Source organism: Bos grunniens, chromosome 1 (genome assembly GCF_055505025.1).
Source record: "Bos grunniens cultivar Pamir isolate PY7600 chromosome 1, Bosgru_T2T1.0, whole genome shotgun sequence".
NCBI classification, from domain to species: domain Eukaryota; kingdom Metazoa; phylum Chordata; class Mammalia; order Artiodactyla; family Bovidae; genus Bos; species Bos grunniens.
In genome coordinates this window covers 2,082,155-2,103,613 of record NC_141165.1, presented here as the reverse complement: position 1 = coordinate 2,103,613, position 21,459 = coordinate 2,082,155, and the positions used below count along the sequence as shown (strand labels likewise).

At 41.9% G+C, this 21,459-nt stretch overlaps 1 protein-coding gene across 4 annotated transcripts in view; it reads right to left on the bottom strand.

Moving 5' to 3' along the window:
• The window catches only part of SATB1 (SATB homeobox 1), a 100,003-nt gene that overhangs the window by 51,735 nt on the left and 26,809 nt on the right, over nucleotides 1-21,459 (bottom strand). For all 4 annotated transcript variants that reach the window (XM_086416067.1, XM_086416058.1, XM_086416052.1 and 1 more), the window contains exons 3-6: nucleotides 20,782-20,958; nucleotides 19,893-20,019; nucleotides 18,941-19,064; nucleotides 1,015-1,126 (exon numbers count right to left, since the gene is read on the bottom strand). In XM_086416067.1, coding sequence (XP_086272193.1) covers nucleotides 1,015-1,126; nucleotides 18,941-19,064; nucleotides 19,893-20,019; nucleotides 20,782-20,958 — 540 coding nt within the window. The remainder of the gene's footprint in view (nucleotides 1-1,014; nucleotides 1,127-18,940; nucleotides 19,065-19,892; nucleotides 20,020-20,781; nucleotides 20,959-21,459) is intronic.

Below are 21,459 nucleotides of genomic sequence, written 5' to 3'. Positions count from 1 at the left end.
GGTAGATGGATGATTTTGCTTCAAATATTAAAAGCTAAAACAGGCTCAAAATTCAGGTTCTCCTGCCTCTTAAAGTCTTAAGGAGAAGTTATTATTGCTGTTTTATTAAATCAATGTAATGGAAGTAAACAGAGATAGACTGAAACCATGACATAATGCCATGCATATTAAACATCCCATTTCTATATTATTTTAAAACATTTATTTGGAAGGGGCAAGTATGTGAAAGAAAACATTAATAGAAATTAAAACATTAACCTTAATCACGGGATTTGCTTCTACAAACACTAACAGACTCAACAGGGGGAAAAACGTCATAATCTAAATGCTCAGGTACAACAAACAACTTTTATCTGTCACCTCACACTGTAGATCATTTTAATGTGTTCCCGAGTAACAAATATTGACCTAAAGTTACACGTTAAGATAGGAGGCGTGGCGTGTAGAATCGAGGAATGATGCAATGGTTCTTGGGTGATGGATGGTCCAGAAAGCAGCAGACCCACCCAAAGCCCCCATCTAGGGGACTGGAGACAACCGCTCCAATCATTACCCGATCTCCATGCGGAGACTATAAATACAATTTAACGTCTTTAAACATTGGGTGTAAAATCTGGCACTCTCCCTTCTTCTCCAACAAAACCAAGAAAAACAAAAAACAACAAAAAACCCCATAAAAGCATGACTTGTCTCTGAGAACCCACAGCCTCTGTTCACTATTCCAGGCCTGGTTAGGCCCTCACTGAGACATTAAAAAAAATGACAGCTCAGGCCCCACCCCCACCTCCATCTCCTGCACGTCTGACAACCAAGTCAGTTGGGCTGATTTAAACACAAACATTTATTGAATTTAATTATCTCATTATACTCAGACCCACTCCCCACCCTCCAAGAAACAGTCTAAATCGATCTCTAATTGGGCAATCACAAGGCCTGGCTGCACACGTGACTTGGAGAAACCCCCAAACGACACGCGGCAGTTCGGAGCCACCTCTGCGACGGCGTTCTGCTTACCCATCATATCTTTTGTCTTCTTGAAATGTTTGTACCACCTTCCAAATTCTTGACATTTTGCTGCTGAGACATTTGCATAGTAAGTGCTGTTCACAATGGAGGAGATCATGCTCTGCACGGAGAGGGGGAGAGCAGTTGTGACACACAGTGGAACAAGAGAGAACATGGTCATGATTTCAGCTGTGCAAACTCGTTTTTGTTTGTTAATCCACGGAGGACCCATACGTTTTTGCTTCACACTTTAGCCTAAAGCCGCAACTTCTTCAAAGTCATTAAGTAGATCATCAAACGCTTATTTCAGTAGAAAGCTGCAGCCCACTGAGACTGCTATAAAGCGATCACACCCACAGACTCTGCTCTAGTAGGTATGGGAAATGTCATCTATTCTTGGGCAGACAACTGTCCATGCATCCCAATAAATCCAAATACTTGGAGATGACTTTCTGATTGCAGTTCATAGATAAATGCCTTTGTGGTGTGGTGCCTAAATCTCCATCCTTGCAAGTCCCAGGACGGCCCAGGGACCAGCATTATCCAGAAACTTACTAGAAATGCAGAAGGTTGGGCCCTAAGCTAGGCCAGGGCAATCAGCATCTACATTTTAATCAGATCCCCAGGAGGGCTGCCTGCACATTAAAGTTTGAGAAACACCCCTTACACTGTTTATTCATAGCATTTGGGTTTCAATCGCAGGTAAATTAACACTGTTCCAAGGCTGACTGACCACATTTAAGAAGAAACAAACTATTCACAAAGATCTTCTATCAGAAGAAAAAAAAGCATGCTGCCATCTTATTGCTAGCTTCATATAAAATTTGGGTTTTGAATTTCAAACTGAGTGTAACATTTTTAAGTCTATGCATTTCATGGTGGGTTGTTTCTTGAGGATACCACAAACAAAGAAAACAACCTGTCACTTATCCTCATCCTGCGTCTAACGAAAAGTTGTGAGACAGAATCAGCAGTTTAACACAGAAAAATGAAGAAAGAAAGACGATTTTGACGTATTACTGGGTATGTTTTTTTCTTTTTCTTTTTTAAACTCATTTTCAACATGGAAAAGTATTTTCTTCCCTGCCAGTTTTGGTCCTGGTCATTCCAGTGACTTGATCCACAACACTCATATTCTCTAGTAGTGGCTAACTTTATTTCTCCATTGAGTTGTAGGAATAACTAGACTCTGCAGCACCCATCTGTTCTCCTATATGGAGAAACATGAGAACTTACCTTTCAGACTTCAGTTGATCCATGACAAACAATTTACAGAAGGCAACTGTTTGGGAGGTGAGACACAACCAGAAAAGCCAGTTTGGGAACAAAAGTATCTTTTACACCATTATCTTCTTTAAGCTACTTCTAATGTAGAGCCCTTTTGGCTATCACTGATTCTCCTGACACCTCTCATCAGTGTTAATTTTGTAACACGCACACATTCTCGTAACACGTAAATCTAGGGGATCCTTGAAGAACTTCCAGGGAAGGATAAGCTGGAGTTACATTATCGATGTAAAACACGGCTATCCTAAGAGCCACAATGACATTTTTTTGACACTTTCTACTTGATAGTCATTTTCACATTTTATTTCTCTAAAAAGACATTCTTAATGTGCTCGTGATACTCTGCCATTAATTCAGACTAAGAGTGTCCCTCAGTCCAGGGTACAAAAAGATACTTAGCAAGGTTGCCAAAACCAGAGCCAGAAATCTACCTGATCCAGTTAACAATCCATCAGCTTCAATCACAGTTACTCTATTGTTAATGACGGATCAATAAAGTCAACGATAATAAAACGAAGGAGATGGCTGATGGATCACAGTGATTCTGCAAACGGGCGAGAGCCCATGTTCTTCTACTTTGGTCCAATTTTTAAAAAACTATTACTCTTCAATTTAGACGTGCAGGGAGATTCTTAAATGTTAAGGTAATAGTACATGCAAATTTTGCATGTAGCTTATTCTTAATTTTAGAAAGGTACGAAATATTGAAATTTTGCTGAGGTTTTTCACAAACAAGTCCAGGCTACTTGACTTTGTGGATAGTTCTGTGTATGAGACTTGCTCTGGGCTCACACCTACTATCTGACTGGCTGGTACTAGACACAAAGAGGTGTTAAGAAACAGCCTTTGCCACAACAAGTTTACCCTCAATTAGGAAGAGACATGTACACAGATCATTTCAATTTAATGTGATTCAGTAGACCCAGAGGAAAATATATGGGGGCGGGGGTGGAGAAAAATATATAATGTGTGGGGAAAAAGAAAAAAATTCTGAAACATTCTCATAAAAGTGGAGCCCATATGTAACAGTGCTATGTAGTTCATTATTATCCATATGTGGAAAATAATATCCATATGTGCGTGATCATCAAAGCTTCCCCCTGCCCTCGTTCAACCCTAAACTGGTATGCACTGTCCTTAAGTGACTTTCTGGATGCTTTCTACTCCGTCAAGTGATGCGTGCTCAGGGAAACTCTGATTAATATAAATATTAGCCTAAGCGAGACATAAATCAAAAGGCTAATCCACAGGTTATGGAGCAGGCCAGAGCAACTTTCTAGATTCTCTTTATGTGCTTTTAGGGGGGCTGGGAAATAGCCCGTAATTCAGGTAACTTGGGGTCACCTCTATTTTTATTGGAACAATATGCAGTGATTTGGACAACCAGATTGCTCAGTCAGCCACTACATGAGACTTTTATTTTTCTTTGTGGTAAAGTCTCTATTGAAGGCTTGGGCATGGCATCTGACTAGGTCTATGAGTTCCAAGGTAGGGAGACCTCAGAAAATTGTGAGGCACGTGGCATTTGAAAGATCACATTTGCTGTGTATTTCAAATTTGGACATAAATACCTATTGCTTTGATAATACAAAGAACAGAGTCAAGATGATAATATTTTGCTACAGGGTAAGGCGGGAAAGGGGGCGGGCAGACAAAGACCCATGTTTCTAAGGAGAGAGGCTTGGGCTGCTTCTGTCATTCACAAGGAGATCCTGATTCAAAACGATTACCCTCTAAAAAAGACGACTCACTGACTTGTGAGTCCATACAGGTCTGGGGCTCTCTATTTCTCTCCATCCCAAACACCTGGCACAAATTATATACACACTACATGTTCAGCTGGTAAGGAATCTGCCTGCAATGCAGGAGATCTGGGTTCCATCCCTGGGTTGGGAAGACCCCCTGGAGCAGGGCAAGGCTGCCCACTCCGGTGTTCCTGCCTGGAGAATCCCATGCGCTGTACCTCCGTGGGGTTGCAAAACCCCCTGGAGCAGGGCAAGGCTGCCCACTCCGGTGTTCTGGCCTGGAGAATCCCATGTGCTGTACATCCGTGGGGTCGCAGAGTCAGACACGACTGAGCGACGTGCACTTTTCACGTGTGTGTTTGATGAAGCAGAATCAGCAAACCCACGTGCAAGTCCAGGGTGTGCTGCACGCTGGTCAGGCGACCTTGGCTGAATTAATCAACGACCAGGACCGTCCCCATACTTAATGGGAATGGCAGCAGAAGCCGCCTCACGGGGCTGTTCTGAGAACCCGTTAATTCATTCTGCAAACAACTATGGAACCAGTGTGTGTCTACCACTGGACTAGGTCGCTGAAAACAGGACCTGAGGAGGTGCGTGGACAGACAATGAACAGCATGATGAGTGTGGTGCAATGAACACAGAGCCCGTAACACGCTGAGCATGGAGTTAAGAGAAGTTAATCACTATGACGACCCTCCACCTCCCTTCACATTGGCTTTTATCATATGATCACATTTCAGATCAGCCCAAAGACTACGCTTTAAATAACTCAAGTCTTACATACAATTTTCAAACGAAGCGTTTTTAAGTCAGAGAAATTTTCTTATGAAGAACACACAAGATACAAATTAATGATCCAATGACCAGTCGGATCGAGGGGTAACCAGAGAAAACCTCAACGGAAAAGAGCATTTCCGTTGGAATGGTCTCAATACTCCAACCTGGTGGTACCTTCTGAAGCTGGCCTGCAGGCCCCACATGGCAGACGACACCAGTAAGACACACAGCTCTCCTCTGACACGTCAGCTCTGTGCCCTCTCCCATCTCTAGCTGCCGCGGCTCACCTAGGGGCTAACTTCAGCGGGAACTGCTGCAAGGCCCTTCCTGACAGCGCAAGCATGCCTTTCTTGGGCACCATGATGGTCTTGTCAAGCTGTTTCTTTCCTGCTAGGCAGTGAGCCTCAGGGCTTATCTCCGTATAGCCTGGACCCATCACAGGGCTGGGCACATCGATGGGGATCAATAAAAGGTCACTGACATGGATCATCTCTGCAGGCTACCAGAAAGCCATCCTCTTTTCTTAAAGGTCAAAGGTTATGGCAGCTTCATTATCAGAGGAATCTTTTCAATCCATCACTTCTGGTTATCCAGCTCCCACCCAGAGCTCTTGGAACTGTTGGCTCTTGAATTTGCAAGAGATCCTGCCCCAGGCTTTTCAAGCTACATCCACACAGATGTCTCAGAAGTCTCAGAGCTTTGGGGCTTGCCTTCTCCCAGATCGCCTAAACAGATCAACAGGAGAGATCTCCCTCTCTCTGTCTCTTTCACAAAGATGTGTATGTGACTTGCCTGGCAAGTCCCATTTGGTGGCCAGCCTGCATAAAGCATCCATGTTCAGAGATGAAAATAACCAGGCTGATCAAACTCCTTTGGTTTAAATCCCAAGTTCAAACGCTACACAGACCCAGAAGAGGCACTGGCTTCCAGTGTCAGGAAATACAGTTTGGGAGTCGGCAGAAATTGGCTGTGGGTCTCCTAACCCCGGTGTGACACAATATTCTCATCCTAGGAGCCAAGTTGTAAGCTTTTCTAAGATCCACAAAGCACGTGTCTGCGCTCCATGAGGAGCTCCAGCTCTTTCTGAGAGTCTGCTCGAGTTCCGATCTGAAAGAATGCCATCTTCACAGAAACCCGGGTTCTCTAGAATGATACCATCTGCCACAGGCTGAGCTTCCTTTTCAGCCAAATACATTATTTATAACCTTTCTAATTGTGAAAAGGTAAGGGTGGAATTTTTCTACCGCCTGGCTTCGATATGGTTAGAACATTCTGAACCTTTGCTCCCAAAGACTGCCGGTCTCTGAATTTGAAAAACAAAAAGCAACCCCCAAACCCACAAGGAATTGGTGGAGGTCACACACATTTCCAAAGTATCCTATCCTTTCAAAGCCCTGCTGGACAGGACAGATACTGGGGGTATGCATTTATAACATTCAGAAACCAAAGGAAGACAAGCTTTCTCTTTCTCCTTGGTCATCTGATAGCCAAGGGAAGAGGTTTGGGAAGAGGTGAGACCTACTGGAAAAAAAGGAAAAAACGGTTCACCAACTGGGGAAAGACAGTGATCTGATTACCCTTAAAATTGCTTTGTTGTGCCTTTAACAACAACAAAAAACCCAGCCCCAAACAATGCTAATCAGGTTATTCAGTCATTTAAACCAGAACTGTTCATGCTTTTCTGCCAAATCAACCAACCACAGCAAAATCTGTTATCTGTGATTGCTCAGCTTCCAGTCAAAGAAACACTTAACCCCCACTATACCAAAAGTTTTCCAAAATACCATGCTCACTGGAAAGAAAGAGAATGTCATGACATAGCTAGAGGGTAACTGGAGGGCTGGACCCTAAACCTGCACATTAGAATATAACCAACTCCAGTCTTACCGGAAGCCAGCAGCTCCCTAGCTTTCACGTGAGCTCCAGCCAGGCTTCCCCTGCACATTTTTTTTTTTTTTAAAAACAGGACGGTGATATCATGATCAAAACTTACTAACGACTTGAGGATGGTGTAACCGAGGTGGGAGGAGGCAGCCAGAGCCTCTACAAAACAGTGGGTCCCCACATTTAAAGCTTCCAGGCTCCATCAGCAGAGAGGGCAAAAGCTACAACATCTTATTTACACAATTATCTAAATACGATTAAACAGCTGATGGACAAATATTAAACTGGAAAATGTATAGTCATTTCAGCTTAATGTAATCCTCTTTCTGTAAACACCCAAGATGATTTTTTTCAACCAGAACAGTCCTGACATCTCATAAGCCTAAGGGTGAATAGCAAGAGATTGTTTTTGATAGTTATAAATATTCAAAAGACATGCAGACCATCTGCTTTCATAATACAGGTAAAGCAAGACTGAAATGGGGACTGCTGTATAAAAATGATTCTTTTAACAAAGTCTTCCTCTCCTCGAAAACTATAAAGACAGATGTCAAAAACTGTTTACACAGAGCAATCAGGAGCGTGCAAAATGTAATATTCCTTTTACACTCAGTGCTTGCTAAAGAGATTTTTTTTTCCCCTTTTTCTTCCCATCTGTGTGTTGCAACACATTTCTACAAGTTAAAAACATTTTTTTTCAAACAGAGATCTCATGAATACCCAAAAACATGCTATCTGGTTTCTGAATGCTAATTAATTTCAACTAAGGAATCTGAATATCTTCTTCTGTAGAAAGGAATGTATGTTTTGAATCGCAATACTCTAGAGACAGCAAGGGAACTCATCTTGCACAGGTTTAATTCCGTAAGGTGATTGTTCATGGTTCTTACCTTATCGGTAATATATATCTAGCCCATCCATGTCTGAAATGAAAGCACATCACTGCTAATGTCTTTGGCACAAAGTCTAAAATAATTGTTTTCTGAAATAAATGTCTGTGCGTGTAAAATGTATATGCGGAAACCTTTAACCTCTCAGATGACGCAGAGCAAGGCTTTCGGAAGCTCCGTAGTTAATTTTCAGGCCTAGAACACTAATCTTGACAGTAACCTTTTTATGTATTGTATTAATGGCACAGAGACATTAAGCACCTTTTTATAATTTTCAATAAAATGAGCATTTACTGAACAATCTGTCAAACTGCTGGCTCTCTATTCCCTTACATTTTTATTTTTTGAGACGTGTGTAACTTCACAGGCCTGGATGGCCCTCCGCTTTCTCCAGGCCCTGTCTGCCTGCGGCCTGAATTTTCACAGCAGATTTTTCGAGGCGTGTGGGAAACTTAAAAAGGTCAAACTCGAACTTCAGATCAAATGACATCAACTCCATACTCAAACACTGTTTTCACAGGGATTCTCAGTCAGCGGGGTTTTCTTTTCATCCCAAAGGACATCAAATACTACGGACAAGCTCTAAGAGGCATCGCAGGAGGCAGGGCCATGGGGTGAATCTGCTGAAAACGCTCAGGTAGGCCCCAGCTGGTGCTGGGGGAGAAGGCGAGGTCTGGACTGGGCTGCAGTTCACGGGGAAGCAAACGGCAGGGTTTCTAAGAGTCCAGTGTGGTTTGTGATGTTAGCTCATGTTCCCCCAAATCCTTCCCTCTGGATCCTCTTCTGCTTTCTAAGCTATGCTCTCGGGAGATACAACCGGGGCATGGCCGGCATCTCGGTTTGTGGAGAAGAGACTGCTGCTGCTGGTAAGTCACTTCAGTCGTGTCCAACCCCGTGCGACCCCACAGACGGCAGCCCGCCAGGCTCGTCTGTCCCTGGGATTCTCCAGGCAAGAACACTGGAGTGGGTTGCCATGTCCTTCTCCAGAGAAGAGACTAATCACTTCTAAATTTGACTTAAACTCCAGGTGTCATAGCTATGGCTTTTGCCATCTTGATCAATCTTGGCGCCTGAAAGTGGCCCCTTCACACAAAGTCACCCTTGTATTGTGCTAAAAACAGAAACTGGGTCCAAAGCTCCCGAGGAATACAAAAGGAAACACTGCGAGAACCCACCCAATTCTGTTTCAATCCTCTAACTGCAGTTCCTAAAGACAAAAATGTCATCGTTTTGAAGCACGGAAATTTTACTTAATGATTTAAATGGGCAATTCATAATTTTTAAAGGAAATGCTGGTTCACAGTTCATATGACTTTTCTGCATAATTAAAGTAATTTTACATAGGCCCAGATGATATCTTTTGACCAAATTCTCCATGCTTTTTGTATAAGTATCCATTTAGATCTTTCTTACTGTGCTCAAACCTTCTTACTCAAATGAATTGAATATGTTGGCAAAGAGCTTAGACTAGAAAATACTTGTTAAAAAGTGTATTATTACAAAAGAGCTTGTAGTATTTCAAATTAGTTGCACATAGAGGCTTAGGCTTGTTCATCTGCAGGATGAAGGGAAATGGACTAGATAACCTGCAAAGTCCCTTCTCACAGCCTGGATACTCTAGGAGACCTCTATGTATTCCCAGACACAGGTCTTACAGGGTCTTCTCCAGCGACTGAAGATGATGCAATTGTAACACACATCATCCATTCACTTTGTAGACATGCACAAGTGCAGTTTTATTTTTGAGGAATGTTGGAGTCCCTTGGTATCTTGCTTAATAATGTGATTATTAAAAATATACTATTATTAAACACTATGCTACTCCAAATAGAATTTTCACAAGTTTTTCATTAGATAAATCTAAATCTAATGAGTCTTATTTGATTTTACAGTGAAAATTATTTCCCAAGATTCTAAATCTTGAGCACCTGGGATCTTGCTGCTGCTTTCTCTGATGGCCCTTATGTGGTTAAATCTCCCATTCTCTGTGATGAGTAAAATTTCTTGAATCTGTACTTAGAAATAGATACCCAATTTGTATTAAATTCCAGAGGTCCTAAATACAGCATTTTGAAAAACTTCAAGCCCCAGAGTGAAAACAAGAACTAAACTAGCTCAAGCAATCCATTTTTCCAAAGTAAATACTAGAATTAAGTTCTATAACACTTCACAGATTTTTATATTTCTTGTTTCGTTGTATGAATACCTAAAAAGTGGGGAGAAAAGTTAAGTCTGGTTTTCAGCTTCTTACAGGGCCAAGAACTTTCCTTGGGAGTCTCATGAACCCGACGGAAGCTCTTCCCACATACAAACTCCCCCAAAGAGGCTTGGAACTTCGGGGTCTGTACAAACCCTTGGGAGCAGGGCCCATGGGTCCAACTCAGATCTGATCCAATATTTCACAGGAAAGTGAGGGCTAAATCACAGCCTTGGTTTCTGTGTTTTACGAGTTGTTAGCCAAGATCTCCCATGTCTACTAAAGAAAAATAACCCAATGTCACCTCTGGATGAGGTCACAGAGAAAAATCAAAATAATCTAGGCTGTCTCTATCAACATTATGAAAAAGCTTCACCATTTAGGAAAATGCCAGATCCTGGTAATCACCTCTTTGGGAGTTATGATGAAGCGGTAAAAATGTGCCGGACAGACTGTTGGTCATGAAACAAGGAGCCCTGTCCGTCCATGGCAGGGGCGTAAGTTCCACGCCGAGCTGGTGCTCCTGCAGGAGGGTGGGCAAGCCGCCCCCCGAGGCCTGCTCTGGAACGGCTGAGCACTTATCTCCACCTGCAGCTCTCCCTGAATTCCAGTGATCCTGGTCCCGCGCACAGCTGACTTTTCACACATCACATGTTTACAGCCTAAATGGAGTCTCCAATGCCAAATGGGGACCCTGGAGTCTCAGCTGATGGAGGGATGCTGCGAGCTAACACAGGGTGGTGCTAAGCGGAGCTTTTCCATTTTGGCAGCATCAGCATCTCGGGCTATAAGTCACTCGATTCTGCTACTGACATTCCCCTCCTTTATACTTTCGTCAATATGAGAAATAGACAAACAAATTGACTAACAGTAAAAAAAAGCGTGGATCTCAAATATGAGATGATTGAGACAAAATGAAAACTATCAGTCAGGCTGAAATACATGATTATAAAAGAAACACTTTAAATGTGCACGAAGTAAGTTGTTAATGACTGCGCTTACCAGTGGCGTATAATTAGGTCTTCTATAGCATTTTTTAGATCTCTGGGTCCTGTGTGCCTCCCGTGATTATTCTTCTGCTTACAAACATACAACTTTTGTACGTGTGTTCAAGAACATCGCAGTACAAGCAGAACTATGGGGCAGCTTGGAATATCAGTAGGTTTTCTTAGAGGAAAATGCAGAACTACATTAAGTAAGCTAAAAAATCAGAAGTAAATGTAGTAGGAAAAAATATTTTGCAAAGTAAGGTATTATAGATAAGATTACAAATAAAATACTACTAATAAAACTATGGACATAGTTTATTGGTTCACAAAATAAATGTGATAAAAACTCTATGAGGTTGTTTTAGTTTCACAAATATTCCTGAGACCCTACTGTGTGCCAGATTCCTGAGTGTGATGACGGATAAAACCAAGTCCCTTTGTGACCAGTGATGGTAGTGTTTTCAGAAATCCTACTCAGTCCACCTACAATCACAGAAAACGTGGAAAGTACCACGGAGAGGGGATGAAGCAGGGTTTGGGCCTTGGATTAGGGTGCAGGGGTGAGGGCAGTTAATGTAATGCCGGGAAAAACACCCAGAGGACAGTCCCCGTGGGACAGCTTTCCCCCACTTACACTTGAAGACACATCAGAACTTTATAATGAGCTCAGGACAGTGCTAAAAGCATTCCTTAAAGGTGAGCATGAGTTATAAAACAGCCCTTTAATTTTTTTCACAAATGAAAAGTTCTTGGTTGTTTCATTAAAAACAATGCTTGCCTCAAAATCTTCTAGGTAGCAACAGTCTATGAGACCTACAAGAGTGGTTTCTGAGTTGCAAGTCCCCACGTTGTAGAAAAACAAGGAATGTTATAGTGTACTTTAGAACTGAGAGCTATTCTAAATGCTCTGCAAGTATTAACTTATGCAATTCTCCTAAGAGTCCTGAAAAATTGGTACTATTATCTTGCTACTTTATAGACTGAAAAAAATTGAGGCATGGAGAGCCACTTGCCTAAATTTACAGATCAGTGATGACAGAGCCACGTTCTCAACTCCTATGGAACGAACGCTATCAGTGCACTAATTACATGACGGCAAAGAGCGGTTGCTGATGAAATATATCACTTCCAAAGAGAGTTCCATTAAGAAATAAAAAGAAAATGAGATTACACTCTGTTCTACGTTAACATAACTGAAGAGATTCAATACATTTTGGGAAATACGTCTTGTGATGTTTCATAAAGTTAACACCTGTTCTGGTTAGCTCCACATTTTTTCATTGCACAGGAATACACTCTGGATTAACAGGAAAACGGGACAAGCCTAGTCTGGATGGTACCCAGTGAGGAAATACTGTCTTGTCATCTAGAGAAGAATGTGATTGCAAATGGTGCTAATAATTAAAGCTTTAATCGTTCTTAACTTTCAACACATCATCTGGTTTGCCTCTTTAACCTCTCTGAGTAAACTCAATGAGATTAGCATTTTATGGGAAAATATTGCCATACCAGAGGATAGCTTTTTTGAAAAGGAGAAAGAAAAAGGTGATGACTAAGGTGGATGAAGTTTCAGAGTAAGAATAAGAGGTGGGAAGAAGACTCTTAAAGGGTGTCGGCCACCTTCTCTAGGGTGTGGAGCTCTGCAGCCTCCTCCACTGTCCACAACAAACCAGCACCCATAACAACGGTGCACATCAGGACTCAAGACCGGCTTGTATTCCTGGAGCACCCTTTGTTGCAAGGATCCCAGGGTGCTTCACAATCACGGTGAGTTAAAATTAAAACTGAAGCACGCACAATTCCTAATAGGCCCATTTTAAAAATGCTAAACAGAGCAAATAACTTTTAAGTCTAGATTTAAAAGTCCCAACAGCCAGAGCGTTCCTTACTTCAACTGGCATCGGGCCGCAGAGCTGGCTGAAGCGCTCTCCTGGTGCATTCAGGCTCTCTAATGTTTTCTTATATCAGAGCACCTCACGAGCTAGCAGTTTCCAAAGAAAGGGGGAAAAAACTGGGTGCACGTAGAATCTGCTGGTTTTGATTCTTCTGAATTGAGGGTTTCCTGTTTGTGAGTTAGTTTGGGGCCCAAATCTGACATGAAATAAAGCAGGTCTAAAAAGCAAATTCAGATAAAGCCCAACTTGAACTTGAAGTAGTCATTCTAACAAAGGAGCCCTTTAAAACTCGCTCTGTTTGAGTAAGTAAATCCGATTGATTAGCATGATTTTGGTTAACTCTAAAAAATAAAAAAGCAATCAGAAAATAACATGTAATAGACTTTCTCTCAGGCCATGTCTACTCCTAAGCCTTGGCAGTAGTTATTATTCTGCACACCAGAAAAAAATAAGGGAGATGCACTCATGATATGGTAATTTTCCTTGCATTAGTGATTTTGAGGTCAAAGGAAACCTGTTCAGATCTAAAATAAAGCAAAGGTAAATATCTATTAAGTGAAGATGAAGTGCTTACACATTGTTAAAGCACTCTAAATTGGCATGGCTTAAGTCTTTTAGGTTTTACTACTGTGAGAAGTCAGTGGCCATACAATATTTGAGATCCATCCATTTGAAGTTAGATGCTTTACTAAGTTTGGCTTTTTTGAAAGGTTACAGGGAACAAATATCAAGCTATAAGACAACCTTCACATATCTAAAACAGCTAAAAATGAACCTGACAGATGAGATGCAAAAAGGAAAATTCATAATTTGGAGGACACATCTATCATAGATACTATGGATTACATTATCAACAGAAGAGCTACCTCACTGTCTAATTCGAAAGAAGTACTAGAGTGAAGTCATAGCTGGTTCAGAAAAGGAGACAGAAGAAAATGACTTGGTGGAAGTTTGCCCATAAAAGACTGGTTTACCATTTCCGTTATGGATCTCACCATTAATACAACTGCTGAAAGTGGTAATAAAATCCAATTAGTATCAAGTACTTCAGTGCCTGGCAAAGCAGATACTCATAACCTCAGATTTCCATGGGCAGTAGGGTAAAAACTGGGGAAAGTTTTGTAATTTAAAGGAGGAATGGACTTCCTCAAAATGCATGCTATTTAACAGGAAGCATTACAATAGATTTGCAATATTCTGCTAGGAAGGGACAAGCAGAAAATCCTACAAGCCCTGTCTCAAACAGTAAACTTTAGGGCTTGCTCACCGCATCAAGCCAGGGTATGACTAAGGTCTATATTTTCAAAGAAACATGGGAAACTGCCCACTGCTTCCCACGCAAATACCTAACGTTGTCGTGGGGGTCAAAACAAAGGCTCTTAGCTCAGTTATATACTTACTGATTCAGACAGGGTGTGAAGCCAGAAAGAAGTGACTGGCACAGAGCTGTTACAGCCAACCCTTTTGGAACCTTCCAAACGCCACGTTACCCTAGAAGTCAGTCCCCGTGCTCTAAAGCACCCTCCCACGCTCCAAATTAAGGACATGATGGTATTTTTCAAGGGAGTCCATGTAAGAATGGCATAAAGATACAAAAACAAAATACATGTTAAAGAAAAATTCCAGCAGTGAGAATAAATGCAATTGGAAAACTTTCATTATCAGCGCTTCAGAGAAATGTAAGTTCTTTTATAAAACATTAAACTAATTGGAGAAAGACTTTTTAAAGCCGTTTTCTCTCCTTCCTTCCTTCCCTTCTCTCCATCCATCTATCCATCCACCCAAGGATAGCTAATTAAGCTCACAGGTCTGGGGATGAATTGCCACCCCCACGCTTCACCCGTTCCATAACCATGGGGCGCGCTTCAACATCCCATGCCTCAGGTTCCTTAATTGAAAATGAGGATATAAAACCGCCTACCATTTACGGTGACAGGCATGCTCTTGATGCAAAAATACTAAAGGACAGTTACCATTATTTGAACTACTAAGATGTGTTATGCTTATTACTCCACAGGAAAACAGAATGCCTGTCACACAGCAGACTGTCGATACATACTTTTGAATGAATAAATACATGAATAAATTTCATAGGTTAGATGTGCATGTGAAATGCAATATATGAATACTGATGCTGGATGTTCTCTGGAGACAATGTGATTATTAATACTTATTGATTTTTTTTTCAGAAACATCATTCTGGTTCAAAAATTATGAGAAAATACAAAGTGCAGTTAAATATATATATATATATATTTATGTCTCCTAATGAGTAGAGTTTTTTAAATTGGTGCTTTGTATAATACAGACTGAAAATCAGCTGAACACAGGGGTTTATTAATGTCTATGGAAATGATTATCAAGTTTCAGAGAGAGGACCTGGATAAACGCTAAGCTTCAGGAGGGCAAGGTGGTTGGTTTCTTTCTTTCTTTCTTTTGCCAGTACCTTATAAAAAGTCTGAAGCATTCAGGATCCCTAGATGCTGTCAGGAAAAGGAAAACTAAAAAATCATTTTTCCCCATATTACGTCTAAATGGAACGTTCAAATTTAAATTCATTTCATGTATCTGTTGCTTGAAAACAAAAATGACAATTCTCACTTTATGGAGAACTCAGGCTTGGAGCTACTCTTCCCAGGTGAGAAATGAAACAGAAAGAACCAGCCCCTTAAAAATACAACAGTGGTGATGTGTGTGCCCGGGGAAGTGGGTGGTGAAAATGCACACGCACCAGATTTAGGTCAGGAACATCTGACCTAAACATTTCTAGAAGGAAGCCACTAGGCTGGCAGAAGTAATAACGGAACTTCTACTCATGACACTTTTAACAAATGAACCTACCCTTGTATCCAATGTCTGTACATTTACCTACTGCTGAAGTTCAATTTTCAAAACTTCAGGGAAAACTAAAATCAAGACGAAATGTTTTGTTGTAAATCAAAATATTTACTTTTTTCAAATCCCAATTTATTGATACCTTCCAAACACATGGTCTCTGAGTTCCTGTGACCTTAAACGTTCTTGTCCCCTCAAGTCAGACTTCAATCTCTCCTCCCCACTTGTGGGTTTGAATACAAAACCCACCTTATCTAAGCACCTCCACTGAAAAAAGCAAGTCTAACAACAAAATGCCCCATCTCAGAGCTCGGAGCTGATGGTTTCTTACACCTTAGAACAGTTTACAAAAGTCATCACATGGTACAAAAAACATAATAAATGGATGTCAATCTATCTGGGCAGATGAGAAAAAGCAGCCACAGAAACGAAGGTCTGAGCTATCAATCAAACCACATGCACACTTACGGAATTTCTACAGCTAGAGAAACCTTTGCAGAGATTATCCGAGACATTACTGCAGCCAAAGCTATGCGTCCATTTTAAAGTCAACACTTTAAAACTCAACACTGGGAAAGGACTTCTGGGTCAGTCACCAGCCAGCAAGTTGACTTTAATGTCCAGAGACACTGGCTCTGAAGAGGAGTCTGCGAAGGATAACACATCCCAGTTCTGAGATTCCGAGCGCAAACTGGGCTTGCCCTTGTCAAGCGTGGGACGGTCCTCCTGGGGGCCAGGGCAGATTGCGGGCTGCCCTCACCTCCCCTCCCATCTCTACTCAGGAATGGGATCCACTGGCCACAGAGTGGGCATGCCGCTCGGTGTATCGCTAAGGCACCCACCAGCCACTTCTAATGCAAAACCAAAGCATTAATACACAGCAAAATGTGCACGCTGCCTGACAGGCTCAGAGTTCTCACAGGAATGAATCAAAACTCCACAGAGAGGGAGAAAGTCTTGGGCGCCCTTTCTTGCTGCCAGGCGCCCTTCTGAACAAGACTGAAGCAGCCCTTATCTGCTGGGCCTCCTTCAGCGCTGCACCTTCAGCTCCGCAGCGCACCGGGGAGGAAACAGCAGCTTTACCCCGTGCGGCACACATTTGGGGCTGAGGTCTCAGATGCCTGTGCTTCCTCTAACTAACAGCTCCAGACACAAGAGAAAATAAAGAAGCAAATGGAAAATAGTTCATAATTAAAACATTCCGAATTGAGTATCAGATTCATAAATTCAATCTGGAGAAAGAAACAGAAGATGTTGCAGCGGAACAGAAAATAACTCCCTCATTTAGAGCACAAGTTGCCCTTTTTCATAATAATATTAATTTCAAATATTTGCTGCCACTGCTGAACAACATACATCTTTCTTTCCAAATTATTTTGCAAAAGAAAGGAAGACTGTAATTACAGCTGATGTTGGCCTTACAGCCTGGTCTCGCCTCTGAAGGATGGCAGCGGGGTCCCCAGCCATATAGGCCCACGTGTTCCACTTGAGGCCTCTTTACAGAAATTCATCCCCATCTGACTCCAAAATCCAGTCCTGAATTTTATTTTGTCATTCTGTTTAATGCTGTAATTGTTTTATTCAATTAATTACCCATGATAACATTAAGTAAACTCACAGTTGTATTTGTAAGCTACGGTGAAGGGGGAGTTTATTGGTTGAATGTTGCTGGCATGTAACCATTAGTTCTCACCGCCTGTATCAATAAATACTCAAGCTAGCATCCTCTTCTCCAGCTCACAGGAAATGCCTTGAACCTTTGCCTGAATTCACTTCCCAAATCAATAGGACATTTAGTAACGTGAAGATACGTGAGATTCCTATGCTGGGTCTTTATACTTATTTTAATGCTGAGTTAAAACCTTTATTTCTAGGGGATTTCAAATTTCAAATCCTAGAGACCAACTGACAGATTATCTGGAGTTGTCTGCAAAACCCAAAGTCCCAGAGGGAAGAGTCACCTGCTTCATTATATCACCCTATTGATGTAACTGTGTTTAATTAATTTAAATTATTTTTACTCGATGGTTATAAATTCACATCCTCTCTACTCAAAGAGTGAGATGGAGGATAGGAGGAAATCCATTAAAGTGTCAAAAAGACTTTGATTTTCAAGAAATGGACTTAACATCAGAGAATATTTCACCTGTGGCTACAACTTACTTTACAAGAATATAAAAAGCCATCATTTATTATAAGCTTAATTCATTTGCTTCATTCCTATAACTGCTAACAAATATCAAAGTAAAGCTGATGGACGGTAATACAGTAAACCTGAAATGCACAGAGTTTTCATGAAAGAAGAGCACGGACGCCCACAAGCTTCCTTCCAAAGGTACCCACGTGTCTTCATGGCCATCACGTCGGAAACACACTTGGAGAAATTCCCTACTGCAGAAATATTTACAGCAGTCACACAATTCACGTTCAAATACCTGACAGACGGGGCACTCAGGCTTACACGCTAACCTTGCATTGAAAGAAAAACATTAGCAAAAATTTAGTAAAAATCTAGGTAGACCAGCATCTCAAGTATACTCTCCGCTGGCATGACCTTCAGGGGCGGGGCCCCCGGAGAGAGAAGGCATGAGGGCACAGTGACCTCAGGACCACACGAGCAGCGCTAGGGTGGGCTCACAGCGCCCTTTTCTTTTCAATTTAAAATCAACTGCACAGCATCAAAAGCGATGCTCAGCTTTACATCTAGAAACTGAGGGAGTCTCCCACCAGAGTTCTTATTGCCCTCCACCAAAATTCATCCTACAATAATAATAAATCTCCGTCTCGTTTCAAAAACCCCTGACAGTATGCCAGGCATCTCAGAGGAAAACATATGACCCCATGAAAGAAAAAAAAAAAAAAAAGTGGGTGGGGGGGGTTGAACCAATGCCTAAAACTGGTGACGGAATCCTGATGAATAATAACTATCTAACCTTCAATTAGAGGGAAGAGACTTGTTTTCTCTGTACTTTTTTTTCTAAATTCTATTTCTTCTTCTTTTTCCTTTGTGTGGTAATGAAGAAAGTACCTAGAAGCTGTTCTGTTCCTTTACTCAGGGAGCATGGTGAGGTTCTGCAAAGTAACACTTCCAGGCGCTTCCTGGCATCTAGGGGTTCCAGGAAGGCACACCACCTTTATTCCCTTAAACACAGGCCCTCAGGACAACAAGGCGGCCAATCTCAGAGCACTCAGAGGAGGGATCTACAAATGAGCTAGCACCAAGGTCAGCTGAGTGGGTTTCCCTCCCCTTTCTTTCCCACACTGCTCAGGATGAATCGCGCACACTTCTGAAAGTCACCAGTGGTCAAGTCACTTTGCATTTTGGGGAGATTCTTGCTTCCGATACCACTTGCTTTAGACTATGGCTTCCCATGACTCCTCCAACGAGGCTGCCCTCAATGACTTGTCATTTAGGACCAGTGATGCCCAGTACCTGTGAGAGGGGGCACTCCTTCGCCAAGGAGCTCTGGTTCATATCCTTCAGCAAGTCCTTCAGCGCATTCCTCACGGTCGTGTGGGACCACTGCTCGGGAGGCAGGTCTTCCAGTTTGGGGCAACTATTGGAGACACAGATTAGAAAGGGGATTATGACAAGATTGCATCCCGCTGCAGAACATTCCTTTAAGACAGACAGATTTCATTTTGCGCATCAAACAGATGCATCTGGAGATTGCTCTCGGTCTCCTGATTGTTCCGATTAGTTAATTACTTTATACAACACATCTGCTGTATCGATGCATGAATTATACATCAGCTGCCTGTGGTGGCTATTTTTCCATGTTACTTCTACCTTCCTGCTCTGATGCGCTCGGGAAGACAATTTAAGGTATACTGCTTTCTCAAGAGCCATTGTGAAAAGCACGAACGTGGGAACCGTTTTCCCTTCAGGACTCCGCTCGTACGAATTAAAATGGTTAAAAAAATTATATAACTAAATAAGAGCTCGGCAACAGTGAATAAAGCATTCTTTCACAAAGTGTACACAGATGGCACTGCTCATGATATGCAAAAATATTTTTCTCTTAAGTAAACTTTATGTAAAATGCCTTCTTGCAATGCATCATTTAATTGATTACATAGAAAAAGTCTTGTCTTTCGATAACCTGCACAAGTAGATGCGTTTGGGGGGAACACTGCTTCTAGACGATAGGCTCAAATTAGGAAGATAAAGGAGAAAGGGTGAGGTGACAAATGTCATTGGGGTTAGCCTCTCTGAAATGCAGGGCAAACCACCACTGAAGGCTGGCCAGAGATACTTTGTTGCGATTGGGGTTAGCCTCCCTGAAATGCAGGGCAAATCACAACTGAAGGCTGGCCAGAGATACTTTGTTTCAAACGATCAGGTGAGTAGAACATTCTGCCCTGGAACTGCTTTCCTGACTCACCTGTGTAACTGAATTTTCAATGTGACCACATGATACACATCTTGAAGCATGTCTGCTACTGTAGCATCGGGGGCATCGGTCACGTAAGACAGTGGGACCGGATTCCACTTCCCGACCTGGATCAGCCCTATTCCAGATAAAGAGCGCGCGTCACTGCATGTCTGACCCTTCGGATAACCTACCCAGCACAAGGCTGCTTTTCATTGCCCCCACCACAAGCAATATTGTTACTTCTGTCTGAATGATTCCCTTCCCTCCAAAGGGCAGGTCAATGAAAATATTCACAGCTTAGTTTTCCAAACTGTGAAATTATGTAAACGACGGTGGGGCTGTTTATTATTTTGGAAATAAAACCCCATCAATAAAACCTAGGCAGAGGCCACATTTTCCTAACTTACAGGAAGTTCTAATAAGACATAGCTGAACCAGTTCTAAATGGCTTTACGATTTAGATAAGATTCTCGATTGCAATGGGAATCAGCATTGAAAAATACTTTACAGCCCATAAAACCATCAGAAACAGAATAAAAGAAACAGAACTAGATATTCAGTCATAAATGCAAATTGACTCTCAACAGTCCATCTGCTCAGATACGCTCCTCACTTCCTTGTGGGTCCTCAGTGGAGCAGATTATTAAGGTCAATAAGCATACTAATGATTCAGCTGAAGTAATTTAAAAAAAAAAACCTACCTCCACATTCCACATGAGCAAAATGTGTGTTAACTAAACCAAACTGAATTAAGCCAATTTTTTAAAGCCACAGTCTAGAAGGAACCCATGTAACACACAGGCTACAGTTCTTTGAATGAGAATATTCAGATGCTTTCTCTGCAAAGTAAACAAAGGATGCCAAGCAATTTCCCCAACCCCGAGGATGCATTATTTACCTTTGGCCTGGGCAGCAGAGCTATGTGAATAACCCAGAGACAGCAAGGCCATTTCTATCAGCTGGTTGAAAAGCATGTCCTTCCTCACCAACACAAACTCTGCATGCTCCTCCTTGCAATCGTATTCAATGGCATTTTCATAATGTTCTACCACGCAGAAAACCGGGAGCATGGTTCCTATCAAGGAGACAGAGGAAAAAGAGACGCAAACCAACGAATTGCAGCAACACAGTCTGGGGGAGGAGGGAGGGAAAAAATGAAGCCATGAAAATAAATCTTCAGCACCACGAGAGAATGCGAGACTGGCACAGAGGCCCAGGCACACACACAAACACACACCTTCTTTTATTTTTATTTTTTCTTAAGTTGTAAGAGAAATGTTGAAATAGAATATGAACTTGGCCCTCAGGTAACGTGGGCTCTAATTTTAACTGAGCATTTCCCCAAACCAATTAATGCAGAATTACCTTTCTGATCAAATCATAGGGCTGACAGGAGAGGAGTAAGTGTCTGCTCTGATCTGCTGTGAGTGGTACCTGGTGTGCAAATGTAATTCACTCAGCTCGGCTTCGAAAGAACCCATCTTCATGCTTCCTACATGCTTTTGTTAGGATTCAACTTTCCCTGTCTGTGTCCAAACAAATTAGCTTTGATTATAAAATTACGAGCATTCGCCTC